Source organism: Microcaecilia unicolor, chromosome 2 (assembly GCF_901765095.1).
Source record: "Microcaecilia unicolor chromosome 2, aMicUni1.1, whole genome shotgun sequence".
Lineage (NCBI taxonomy): Eukaryota > Metazoa > Chordata > Amphibia > Gymnophiona > Siphonopidae > Microcaecilia > Microcaecilia unicolor.
In genome coordinates this window covers 428,639,411-428,652,858 of record NC_044032.1, presented here as the reverse complement: position 1 = coordinate 428,652,858, position 13,448 = coordinate 428,639,411, and the positions used below count along the sequence as shown (strand labels likewise).

At 44.9% G+C, this 13,448-nt stretch overlaps 1 protein-coding gene across 6 annotated transcripts in view; it reads right to left on the bottom strand.

Moving 5' to 3' along the window:
• Positions 1 to 8,813, bottom strand: part of NPNT (nephronectin) — a 183,247-nt gene extending 174,434 nt beyond the window's left edge. For all 6 annotated transcript variants that reach the window (XM_030190766.1, XM_030190770.1, XM_030190769.1 and 3 more), the window contains exons 1-2: positions 8,685 to 8,813; positions 4,406 to 4,506 (exon numbers count right to left, since the gene is read on the bottom strand). In XM_030190766.1, the coding sequence (XP_030046626.1) occupies positions 4,406 to 4,506; positions 8,685 to 8,755 (172 nt within the window). In that variant the 5' untranslated portion in view covers positions 8,756 to 8,813. The remainder of the gene's footprint in view (positions 1 to 4,405; positions 4,507 to 8,684) is intronic.
• Positions 8,814 to 13,448: the final 4,635 nt, after the last annotated feature.

The window sequence follows — 13,448 nt, the reverse complement described above, 5'->3', positions numbered from 1 at the left end:
CGTTAAAATGTATTAACAACCCATTTTGTAATACATTTTAGAAAAAGGGTCTCTCAGTAACTAAGGGAGACGTTATTGACATGGGCTACTGCTAACTCAGGTTATTTTATCACAGGGTCTCACTGCATAAAATGGGAGCCTGTACTAAAATAGCACGACTTGTGATAAAGATCTTGACTTAATAGTATCCCACATTGATAACTTCCTCCCTTAATCCATAACCTCATCCAAGTCTAATTAAAAAAAAAAAAAAAAAAATATATATATATATATATATATATATATATATATATATATATATATATATTTATCTATCTACCTATCTATATATATCAAGTAACTCCACCAATCAAGTCTAACTGTTCAAAACAAAGAAACAACTTGTTGCATCACTGGTGACAGGATTTGCATTCAGGGAAGAAACAAACACACACACACACACACACACACACACACACACACACACACACACAAAACAGACCTAGTCTAGATACAAAATAAATAATTTTAGGGAATGAACAAACTACAATGATCAAGAGTACCATGGATTCAATGCTCTAAAATCATGAAAGGGTGGGGGGAAGTGGGGCATGCTATGTGAACCCTCTGCCTTCAGACCCCTCAATCGTCTGCTCTTCCTTCCAAGATTTTGATAATGCAACTCTACAGTCATGAGGAACTGAAAGAAATCTTGGTGAACGTGGAAGATGTACTGAGCCAAATCGACAAGCTAAAGAGTGATAAATCACCTGGACCAGATGGCATACACCCCAGGATACTGAAAGAACTCAGTCACTAAATTACTGGTCTGCTGCTAGTGATTTGTAACCTGTCATTAAAATCATCCATAGTATCTGAAGATTGGAGGGTGGCCAATGTAACGCCAGAGTTCCAGGGGTGATCCAGGAAATTACAGACCGGTAAGCCTGACTTCAGTGCCAGACAAAATAGTGGAAGCAATTATAAAGAATAAAATTACGGAACACAGAGACAAACATGGTTTAATGGGACACAGTCAGCATGAGTTCAACCAAAGGAAGTCTTGCCTCACCAATTTGCTTCATTTCTTTGAAGGCGTGAATAAACATGTGGATAAAGGTGAGCTAGTTGATGTACTGTATCTAGATTTCAGAAAGCTTTTGACAAAGTTCCTCATGAGAGACTCCTGAGAAAATTAAAAAGTCACGGGATAGGAGGAAATGTCCTTGGATTAGGAATTGGTTATTGGACAGAAAACAGGATAGGTTTAAATGGCCATTTCTCTCAATGGAGGAGTGTGAATAGTGGAGTGCTGCAGGGATCTGTACTGGGACTGATGCTATTCAACATATTTATAAATGATCTGGAAATTGGAACGACAAGTGAGATACTTAAATTTGCAGATGACACAAAATTATTCAAAGTTGTCAAAACGCATACAGATTGTGAAAAATTGCAGGAAGACCTTAGGAAACTGAAGACTGGGCATTCAGATGGCAGATGAAATTTAATATGAACAAATGCAAAGTGATGCACATTGGGAAGAATAATCCAAATCATAGTTATCTAATGCTAGGGTCCACCTTAGGAGCCAGCATTCAAGAAAAAGATCTAGGCATCATTGAAGCCAATATGGTGAAATCTTCTGCCCATTGTGCAGCGGTGGCCAAAAAAGCAAACAGGATACTAGGAATTATTAGGAGAGGATGCAAAATAAGACCAAGAATTTATAATTCCTCTGTATCGCTCCATGGTGCAACCTCACCTTAAGTATTGCACTCAATTCTGGTCGCCATATCTGAAAAAAGATATAGCGGAATTAGAAAAGGTTCAGAGAAGAGCGACCAAAATGATAAAGGGGATGGAACACCTCCCATATGAAGAAAGGCTAAAGAGGTTAGGGATCTTCAGCTTGGAAAAGAGATGGCTAAGGTGGGGGTGGGGGGGGGGGGGGGGGGGACATGATTGAGGTCTACAAAATCCTGAGTAGAGTAGAATGGGTAAAAGTGAATAGATTTTTCACTCTTTCAAAAAGTACAAAACCAGGAGACACTCAATGAAATTACATGGAAATACTTTTAAAACAAATAGCAGGAAATTTTTTTTCACTCAAAGAATAGTTAACCTCTGGAACTAGCTGTCGGAGGATGTAGTAACAGCAGTTAGGCGTATCTGGGTTTAAAAAAGGTTTGGACAAATTCCTGGAGGAAAAGTCCATAGTCCGCTATTTAGATAAGCATGGGGGAAGCCACTGCTTGCCATGGGATTGATAGCTTGGAATGCTGCTACTGTTTAGGTTTCTGCCAGGTGTTTGTGACCTGGATTGGCCACTGTTGGAAGCAAGATACTGGGCTAGATGTACCATTGGTCTGACCCAGTATGGCTATTCAGAGTAACATAGTAACATAGTAGATGACGGCAGAAAAAGACCTGCACGGTCCATCCAGTCTGCCCAACAAGATAAACTCATATGTGCTACTTTTTGTGTATATCTTACCTTGATTTGTACCTGTCCTTTTTAGGGCACAGACCGTATAAGTCTGCCCAGCACTATCCCCGCCTCCCAACCACCAGTCCCGCCTCCCACTACCGGCTCTGGCACAGACCGTATAAGTCTGCCCAGCACTATCCCCGCCTCCCAACCACCAGTCCCACCTCTGGCACAGACCGTATAAGTCTGCCCAGCACCATCCCTGCCTCCCGCCACCGGCTCTGCCACCCAATCTCGGCTAAGCTCCTTAGGATCCATTTCTTCTGAACAGGATTCCTTTATGTTTATCCCACGCATGTTTGAATTCTGTTACCGTTTTCATTTCCACCACCTCCCGCGGGAGGGCATTCCAAGCATCCACTACTCTCTCCGTGAAAAAATATTTCCTGACATTTTTCTTGAGTCTGTCCCCCTTCAATCTCATTTCATGTCCTCTCGTTCTACCGCCTTCGCATCTCCGGAAAAGGTTCGTTTGCGGATTAATACCTTTCAAATATTTGAATGTCTGTATCATATCACCCCTGTTTCTCCTTTCCTCCAGAGTATACATGTTCAGGTCAGCAAGTCTCTCCTCATACGTCTTGTAACGCAAATCCCATACCATTCTCGTACCTTTTCTTTGCACCGCTTCAATTCTTTTTACATTCTTAGCAAGATACGGCCTCCAAAACTGAACACAATACTCTAGGTGGGGCCTCACCAACGACCTATATAGGGGCATCAACACCCCCTTTCTTCTGCTGGTCACACCTCTCTCTATACAGCCTAACAACCTTCTAGCTACGGCCACCGCCTTGTCACACTGTTTCGTCGCCTTCAAATCCTCAGATACTATCACCCCAAGATCCCTCTCCCCATCCGTATCTATCAGACTCTCCCTGCCTAACACATACGCAAATAGGCAAACTTTACCTTCTAACCCTTCGGTTTCTTATCCTTTAACAATTCTAACAAAATGTGATTTGTTTTACAGGTAAAGGTGGGCACTGATGGCTCTTTGAATTTGCAGAACCTTGATTGCAGCAGCTGTTTGCTGCCCCCTAGAAGCTGATGCCTTAGGCAATGCTTAGTCTTGCCGGCCTTGGGAGAAAGATGCGTCAAAAACTACTTGGTGGTAATGGCAATGGATCAGCAGCCAAAAGCAGGTTACTGCAGGGTCTACTTCATTCTCTATGAGAACTTTTCTGCTGGAGCTCTGATTTATGCTCCTGAACTCAACTCATAGGTAGCCAGCAAAGGGGGAGGGGGAGGTGGGAGGGGTGAATCTAAACCAAATAGGGGAAACTATGAAATGTTCACCTAACAGCCCAATGGGGTCCTAATACAACCAAACTATGATCCTGGAAGGGAAATGGATGACACTTGATTTGGGGGAGGGATGGCGAAACCTCAAGTAAATTTCAAGTTTTAATTTTATTTTGATATACCACCTAGCTTAGCAATATTTAAGCTGTTTACAATACTGACAATAAAACATAGTCTATAAGTCATTCAGAAATACTCAGCTCTCTTAATTTCTAGACCCAACTGCCAGAAATGCTTTCCATAAAATCTTCTCCTTCATTCTCTCTCATTCTCTTCCACTGGGTTTTTTTTTTCCTCTGTTATATTCTGCCTTGACTATAGGAAGTCTCATCTGACTTTTCATGTTTAGCATTTTGTTGGGTGGCTAACTAAATATAGACACTCAAATGTACCTTTCCTACATGGGTGTATGTATATGTGTGGGGGGGAGGGGGTGCTTTGTCAAGGCTTGTGCTGTGGGACACTGGTGATCCTTGTACATGAACCACTGAATGAGTTGAACCAGCATGTGCAAAAGCCCCACTTATTTACTAAGCCCTGCTGTGTGTGTGTAGTAGGGAGGAGAGCCATTAACAATCCTGTATAAGCCCCTTCTAAGTGGCTAAAAGCCCCAGCGGTTTTTGTACTTACGCTGACATTGGCCCCATGACTGGCGGGTCCATCCCCAGCAGCAATCAATTCTACTCCCGTACCGACACAGTCCCACGGAAGAGGCAAGTTGTCTGGGCCACCTGCATGAGATCATAGAAAGATGGCATTTGTTTGAAGTATTTTTTCCAGACTCTCTGTGCACCCTCTGAGATTACTTTTTTTTTTTGTCCCCTGTCCTGTATTATTTTCACTGAAAACTTTCCTTAAACATTAACAGTGTTTTATGGCTAATGCCACAGTTATGCTGGAGTCACTGTCATAATCCACCGCTGACCAGTGCAGAGCTCACGTGCCCAGGAAAAATGAAAAAACGTGTCTGCACTAAGGGTCTGATGCATTAGAGGAGCCTCCCTCCTTCCCTCCCCATCTATGAAAAAAAAAGTCTATAAATGTGGAGTGGAGCCAGTAAACATAAATTGTTTATTTTTTTCAAAAAAATAAATACAAAGCCTAGAGAACAAGTAAAAACAATTAGGAGTAGATATTTTTTCTCTCAACACATAGTTAAACTTTAAAACTTGTTGCTGGAGGAGGTGGTAAAAGCAGTTAGCATAGCTGAATCTGAAAAAAAAAGTTTGGACAAATCTCTGGAGAAATAAAGTTACAGACTGTGATTAAGGCCCAGATGCATTAAAGACATCGGTAATTCCCGTTCCCTACCGATTCCATAGCAAATCGGTAGGGAACGGGAATGCATCAACGATAGGGAATGCAAATGAGCTACTCGTTGTAGCTCACTTGCATTCTCTAGTCCTTCGGTACCTGAGTCGGAGAATCGGGACGTCCATTTAGATTAGGCTCCTCTTCCTGGTCTCTTCAGCCAATCAAAGCGGGCTTAGCTGGCTGTTGTCAGCGAAACGCGCTCTGATTGGCTGAAGAGACCAGGAAGAGGAGCCTAATCTAAAGGGATGTCCCGATTCTCCGGCAACCAGTAAAACATAAACGTTTTGCTGTGGAGGGGCGGCGAAGACAAAATAGAAGGGGGGAAAAAACACCAGCGCCGGCAGAGGTAAAAAAAAATGCGAAAAAAAAGACGTCTCTCAGAAGCGCAGGGAGAGTACGTCCTTAAAGGACGCCCCTCACATGCGCTCCCTGCTTCTTTTTTTTTCTTTTTTACCTTATTTGGGGGCCCTTTTCCTTTCCGATTCCCTCACAGGAGCCCTAACAAGAGGTCAGACATCTCGTTAGGGTTCCTACGGTAAGGGAATTGAAAAAACGGTAGTGCATCTCATTATAATGGGCTGCAATGGTAGTGCAGCTCATTATAATAGCTTTTCAATCATTTGCATTCCGTTTTCGTTGCCTGCTACCATGGCAGGGAAAATGCCCTTAGTGCATGCCCGGGGTGAACTACTTGCGTTTTAAACTGGCTGGAACCAGTTTAAAACGCAAGTTGTGGGCTCGTTAGGTTTTGTGCATCTGGGCCTAAGTTAGACTTGGGGGGAGAGCCACTGCTTGGTTGTACTTTTTGGAATTGTGGCAGGTACTTGTGACCTGTGTTGGCCACTGTTGCGGTTTGATGGATCTTTGGTCTGACTCAGTATGGCAATTATCATGTTCCTATGCCTAAGGCCCTTAAGCCTTGACAAGTGCTGTCTGGCTTCGTTGTCAGCTTTAGACAGAAGGAACCAGCCCCTTATGAACGGGCTGCCCACATCAGAAACCCACTCAATCAAGCAGCACAACTCAACATGACTGATAGTAGAGCCCAGTGATGCCTGGGAAAAATGGGAAGGGCCACAAATGAGGTCAAAGGTGATGAGTATAAACAGAACTGTATGGGAAGTCTAGTAAAGCATTTATCGGCAGCATGGAACAAAGTATCTCCAGGGTGAACAACTCTCTCTTTTTAAATGGAGTTCAAAAATACAGCAAAAAGCTGAGAAAAGTGCTCTCCCCAAAATGTTTGAAAGGATTGCAGAAACTTGCATGTAGTCATCTACACTACTACTTAACATTTCTAAAGCGCTACTAGGGTTACGCAGCGCTGTACAGTTTAACAGAGAAGGACAGTCCCTGCTCAAGGAGCTTACAATCTAAATGACAAAAGTACAGTCAGTCAAACAGGGCAGTCAAATTGGGGCAGTCTAGATTTCCTGAATACAGGTATAAAGGTTAGGTGCCGAAGGCTACATTGAAGAGGTGGGCTTTGAGCAAGGATTTGAAGATGGGCAGGGAGGGGGCTTGGCAAATGGGCTCAGGAAGTTTATTCCAAGCATAGGGTGAGGCGAGGCAGAAAGGGTGGAGCCTGGAGTTGGCAGTGGTGGAGAAGGGTACTGAGAGGAAGGATTTGTCCTGTGAGCGGAGGTTTCGGGTAGGAACGTAAGGGGAGATGAGGGTAAGCTCTTCTGAGCAGGGACAGTCCTTATTTGTTAATTTGTACAGTGCTGCGTAACCCTAGTAGCGCTCTAGAAATGTTAAGTAGTAGTAGTAGTAGAGAGGTAATGAGGGACTGTGGACTGAATGCATTTGTAGGTTAGGAGGAGAAGCTTGAACTGTATGCGGTACCTGATCGAAAGCCATGGGATTACAACACTCTAAAGTTAGAGCTGCCTGTATCTGTCCTGTGGACCTCAGAATCCATTGGATTTTTTTTTAAGGACTATTCCCTTGGAAGACACATGCATTGCAACTGCATATCCAACCGTGCAATCTTATGCATTCTGAAAGTGGATATCCTGAAAACCTGACTGGCTGTAGGGTCACCAGGACAGGTTAGGAAATTGCTCTCAGTCAAAAATAGCAACAAATACATGCTCACTGCTGCCACTCCCAGGACACTTGTTAAAATATTAGGATTGATTTTGCTAAATTTACATTTCATGTTACCACTTGCCATTGTTTTATGTCTGTTTTTAACGATTTAACGATTTTTCGTATGATCGACCTCTGGATAACATTTTGGCCATACAACTAAACCAATTGTCTAACCATTGCATATTTTGGGTGAAAAGCAGCTTTAAAAAAAAAAAGCACTAGAGACAAAAAGACTATGAGAAGTAAAACTGTACATGAAAAAGAATTTGTTCACAAAAACAAAACAAATTCGTCTGACACGTTTTCTGTGAAATCTCTGAGAACATTTTCTCTTTAATGCCTGTTGCACTCCGAGTAACGCATTTCACTACACTTTTGACAGCGCTCTGAGCCATACACAACATGATACACCCACATTCTTCCACCTTGGCACTTTTTCATAACTTTCCCTTTTCCAGGTCATGTCTGAACTTGAGCTGCAGCTCCTACCGCAAAATTTCAATCAGTCCTGAGTTAAACTACTTATATTTAAATGTTTACAATACACGGCAGCAGTTTCATGTCTAAGATCCATGTCTTGGTTAGATTAATTCCACGCAAAGTAAAAATAAAAGGGGTAAGTTCAAGGATTTACAGGTTTCTCTGTCAGAAGGAAAACCGCCCGACCGATCACCCACTGTGACACCCGTCAGACCCCTGGGGAAGAAGGAGGGACATGTACAAACAGCACATTTCAGCACTCTACTTTTCCACCCCCAGTGCACAAACGAAAACAACATATGTTGGAGGAAAAATCCCCATTTTTGTTAGAATTATCTTGCACCTTTGATCACAGGTTAGAAGGTTTCTTTTATTTTCAGTTGGGGGGGGGGGGGGGAGGGGAGGAAAGCCCTGACGGTTCAACTAAGAGGAGGCAGCAGCACCGCAAGACTCAGACCCCAAAAGTTCATCTGAACCAACTAATCAGCCGTCTCTTGTTCAGATAAATCACCCTGACATCGAGAGTACACGGATAAACTCGAAATCGGGAGCAGAGACGGTCAAATCCGTCTATCTCTGTCATGCTCCTTAAATTAATAACACATGCTATAAACGGAGGCTCAACTGTTTATATTAACGTGACACTGTTTTTAAAGATCAGCGTGAGCGGAAAACTGTTTAAAAACACACATACATAGCTGCTGCAAACTTGTGAAATTACCAGAGAGACAACTAACCAGACAGACTACAGGTCAGGGTCCTGGTATCACTGACTGCCGATATTAAACCCCGAGGATAGACTTACAGGTGTGCCACATCTGTATTACTCTGTCTGATGTCCTCACCCTTCAGTCTCTGCTTTATCCACGGGACTTTGGGGGGGGGGGGGCTTACTACTTCCCTATGTTTCGAAATGGTGTACCCCTCTCCCCCTCCAGAGACTCCCTGGCAGGCATTAACAAGGGAACACAAACACTGTGCCCTATGGAGCCAGCAAGTTCTAAAAGCAGTGTCCTCCTACCTTCCGTCGAAATCCCCTGCAGCCTTTAGATAAAACGAGCACACTGTTAGTAAGCCTAGAAGTAATTCCATTCTTTGGGAGACAGAAAACAAATCCCGCAGAGGAAACAGCAGCACCTTAAACTCTGGGGAAAGGGTGTGAGAGGCAGGGAGGCAGAGCTGCCGCCCCCTCCTGTCACTCGCAGCCAGAGCCTCCCCTCCCCTCCCCTCCCCCTGGCCCTGGCAGAAGGTCAGTGAAGCTCTCTCTCTCTCTCTCTCTCTCTCTCTCTCTCTCTCTCTCCCCCCCTCCCTCTCCTAACTGGAGCTGCTGTCAATGCAGGTCCCCTCTGGAGTTGCAGCTTTTCCCTGAGCCTTCTCTCTCTCTCTCTCTCTCAATGATCTATTTCATAAAGGCTTCCTTGACTAAGAGAACTTGTCCATGGATAGAGGTTGCTGCTGGGTTACCCCCCCCCCCCCCCCCCCCCCCCCCCCCCCCCCCCCCCCCCCACCCCCCCCCCCCCCCCCCCCCCCCCCCCCCCCCCCCCCCCCCCCAATTCAGGAAACTTTTGTCTGCTTATTCCCCTTTCTGCAAGCTTGACTTTAACCTAGGCTCCAGAGAGGGTCCCCTCCCCTTCTTCTAATTTTATGGACTTTAAATGAGACACTGTGACATCATCTTATGGTATTAAATAGTCTTCAGCTTTATTTGTACTTTTCATTCCCAGCCAGATTGTGCAGATGATCAGATCTTTTTCTATCCTGACCTCCCCTTACTCCCAGCCCCCTCCTCAGAGTGAGTTGAGTCTGACCAAAATTTAGTTTCGTTTCTTGTGCCGAAACGGACCCAGAAAGCTGTTTTTGGCAAGATTTGGTTCACCGAAAATGGCCGTCTTGGCTTTCTGTGGTTCGGCAAAAACTGATCCCATGGTCTACAATGGTTACCAAACCTGGCACTTCAGCAGCCCCCCTCTCTTCTGCACGCTTCTTCTTCCTGCTTCTCACCACTGCCTAAAACCGGCCCTGTCTGAACCCCAAGTACATTGCTCTGCACTTCTTTGCATTACATTTTAACTTCCAGACCCTTGACCATTCTTCCATCATTTAGAGATCACTTCTCATGGTTTCTACACCCTCTAGGGTATCCACTCTATTGGCTATCTTCATGTCACCCACAAAAAGGCAAATTTTTCTGGTGGAACTTTTCCTGTTACAGAGAGGGGCTTCAAGATGTTGAGAAACAGCACTGTTTTCACTGCAGCGGTGACTGCCACTGCAGTGCCACCCATCTGGATGCCACATAACCAGACCAGAGTGGGGGGCTGAAGCCCAAAGGGGGCCACATTTTGCCCCACTTCCCTGGTCCCTGCCACAACTCCACATACCTTGGTTAGAGGGGGTCCCCAAGTCCCGCCAGCAGAAGCCTTCCTTCAGCGTTGCTCTCTTCCACATTGCCTGACTGCTTCTCCTCACATTGCGCATGCTCAATTTCATCAAAACCAAGCATGTGCGACGTGAGGGGAAGCAGGGCAGGCACTTCAGGGGCCACAATTTAGAATCCTGTGTCTGCTCCTCCCCAGACTCTAAGGTGGGCCAAGCGCCAGGGTCTGCCTCTCTCCTGCTCCTGTCAGGACCCGTGTGATTGTGTTAACGTGATCACCCGGGTCCCATCAGGAGCAAGAGACAGACCCTGGCACCGGGCCACCCTTGGAGGCAAGGCCCAGGGGAATCTTGCCCCCTACCCCCTCTCAGCAGCCCTGGAGGCAGGGAGGAGCACACAGAGGAGGGGGGGCTGTTGGGAGAGGATTTGGTGCAGAATCTGGTCCCCACCAGATAATGAAAATCTTTTTAAAAATCCTGCAACAGTACAGCGGGAATGGTTCCTGCATTAGTACCATGGGAGTTTTAAAAAGATTCCCAGTATTGCCGTCTATGCCTGCCTGCCTCAATGGGCCCTCCCTGGGCCTACCTGATTGTGCCCTGGTGGTGCTCTTGAGGGGCAGGAAAGAACCCTATTCTTTCCTGCCCACTGCCACTTGTCTTGCCAGTGCCGCTGCTTCTGCAAAATGGCTGCTGAGACTTCAAGCAGCAATCTCATCAAGATGCCACTGGAAGTGGACACCAGCCAGAGCAGTGAGAGCAGGCAGGAAAGAGTGGGGGGGTCTTTCCTGCCCCAAGATGTACTCCCGATGTGTGTCTCTGCAGCTCCTTCCGTGCTGGACTGGTGAGTGTTGGAGGGGCTGGAAAAATTGAATGGTATCTATGTACTGGGAGGGAGGTGGGGCCCATAAGGTGGATGAAGTGTGGGTACAGGGAAGGGGGCTGTAAAAGTATGGATGGTATCTGTATAGGGAGGGGGGCTGTAAGGTGAATGACGTGTTAGTGCAGAGGGGAGCTGTAAGGTGGATGAAGTGTGGGTGCAGGGAGGGGGCGGAAAAATTTGGATGGTAACTGTACAGGGGGGGGGGCTGAAAGGTGGATGAAGTGTGGGTACAGGGAGGGGGCTGGAAAAATGGTGGATGCTATGTGTAGGTGCAAGCAGGGGGTCTGGAAGACACAGAGACTAATTTTTCACTATTTGATGCTTTCTGCTAGAAGGAAATGACTAAGAGCCTCTTTTATGAAACCAAGCTAGCGATTCCCGTGTGGCAATGTCAACAAAGCCCATTCAAAGTGAAAGGGCTTTGTTGGCATTGCTGTGCCAGGAATTGCTAGCGCAGTTTAGTAAAAGAGGCCATAAGTGAGAAAAACTTGAAGGCTCTTTATTTTCTCTAGTAAAATTTAATGAAAATACTGGATTGTACCGAAATTCTGGATAATAATTACCAAAAATATTGTTTAAGATGCGACAAATTTGCACTTGGCACCTTTTTAAATGACCCCTCTGGGCCTTTGCCTATTTCATCATTTTCTGTTCCTTAACTTTCATAGGGCACGCGCTGACTAGAATCTGCACTGGTAAGTTTAATTTTGGCTTTTGTGCTCGGGTTTATTTATATATATACTAGTAATGAAGGCCCGTTTCAAATCGCAATGAAACGGGCGCTAGCAAGGCTCCCCTCCGTCCCTTTGTGTCTCCGTGTGTTGCCGGCCCCCCTGCAGCCTCCGTGCGAGAGCTATAGTGCAGTACAACGTTGGAGCTGAGAATGTGCTCCGCCCTCAACGTCATAACATTTGACGCGAGGGCGGGGCCCACAGACTGTGATTTTGTGTGGCTTCAGAGCTTCAAACTTACGAACCTGGCTTCAGTGACGTCAGTGCAAATAGAACGTTGAGGGTGAGTTTTATATATATAGATATTTTTCACACAACCAGACTCAAAGCTTTTTCTTTTCTTTTAGTTTCAGTTTTGGTTCTGGCTGTAACCATGTGCTTGGTTTTGTGCACATTTTCAGTTTTGGTTGAAAATGAATGGTTTCAGTGGCAGTTTCGGTTATGGCCAGAACTAAAAAAAAAAAAAACAGTTTTGGTTGGCTCTAGAGCTGTTGCTGGCCTCACTATGGCCTAATTTGTTTTTGCATTAGAGCCTCTGTAGCGTTCAAAAAGCTCCTCTTCCTCCCATAAAGGCCCTCCTCACACATACACGTTTAAGGGTTCAAATGGCGAGTGGCAATATTTTCCACTACAGTTGACCAACACTGTACATAAGTACATAAGTACTGCCATACTAGGACAGACCGAAGGTCCATCGAGCCCAGCATCCTGTTTCCAACAGTGGCCAATCCAGGTCACAAGTACCCGGCAAGATCCCAAAAAAGTACAATACATTTTATGCTGCTTATCCTAGAAATTTTCCCCAAGTCCATTTTAATAATGGTCTATGGACTTTTCCTTTAGGAAGCCATCCAAACCTTTTTTAAACCCAGCTAAGCTAACCACTTTTACTACGTTCTCTGGCAACAAATTCCAGAGTTTAATTACATGTTGAGTGAAAAACTATTTTCTATGATTCGTTTTAAATTTACTACCTTGTACCTTCATTGCGTGCCCCCTAGTCCTAGTATTTTTGGAAAGATTAAACAAGCAATTCATGCCTACTTCTTCCACTCCACTCATTATTTTATAGACCTCTATCATAATTCCCCTCAGCCATCTTTTCTCCAAGCTGAAGAGCCCTAGCCATTTTAGCCTTTCCTCAAAGGGAAGTCATCCCATCCACTTTATCATTTTCATCGCCCTTCTCTGTACCTTTTCTAATTCGGCTATATCTTTTTTGAGATGCGGTGACCAGAATTGCACAAAATATTTGAGGTGCGGTTGCACCATGGAGCGATACAAAGGCATGATAGCATCCTCATCTTTGTTTTGCATTCTTTTCCTAATAATACCTAACATTCTAGTTGCTTTCTTAGCCGCTGCAGCACACTGAGCAGAGGGTTTCAACATATCACCAACGATGACAACTAGATCCCTTTCCTGGTCAGTGACTCCTAATATGGAACCTTGCATCACATAACTATAATTTGGGTTCCTCTTTCCCACATACATCACTTTGCACTTGCTCACATTAAACATCATCTGTCATTTAGATGCCCAGTCTCTTGAGGTCCTCTTGTAATTTTTCACAATCTTCTTGCGATTTAACAACTTTGAATAACTTTGTGTTGTTTATGACTCGGTAAAGACTGTGCTCGCTAAATCAGCTGGAGCTGGTCAAAACGTTTTGTTGATCAGGCCCTTAGTGTGAGATTTTATCACAAAAGAAAAGAGACGAGGGATGTCTAACACAGGGGGAATTGCTCAAAGCAAACTGGACTTGAACCTTTCATTTAGACTGGTTTTAGCCAGT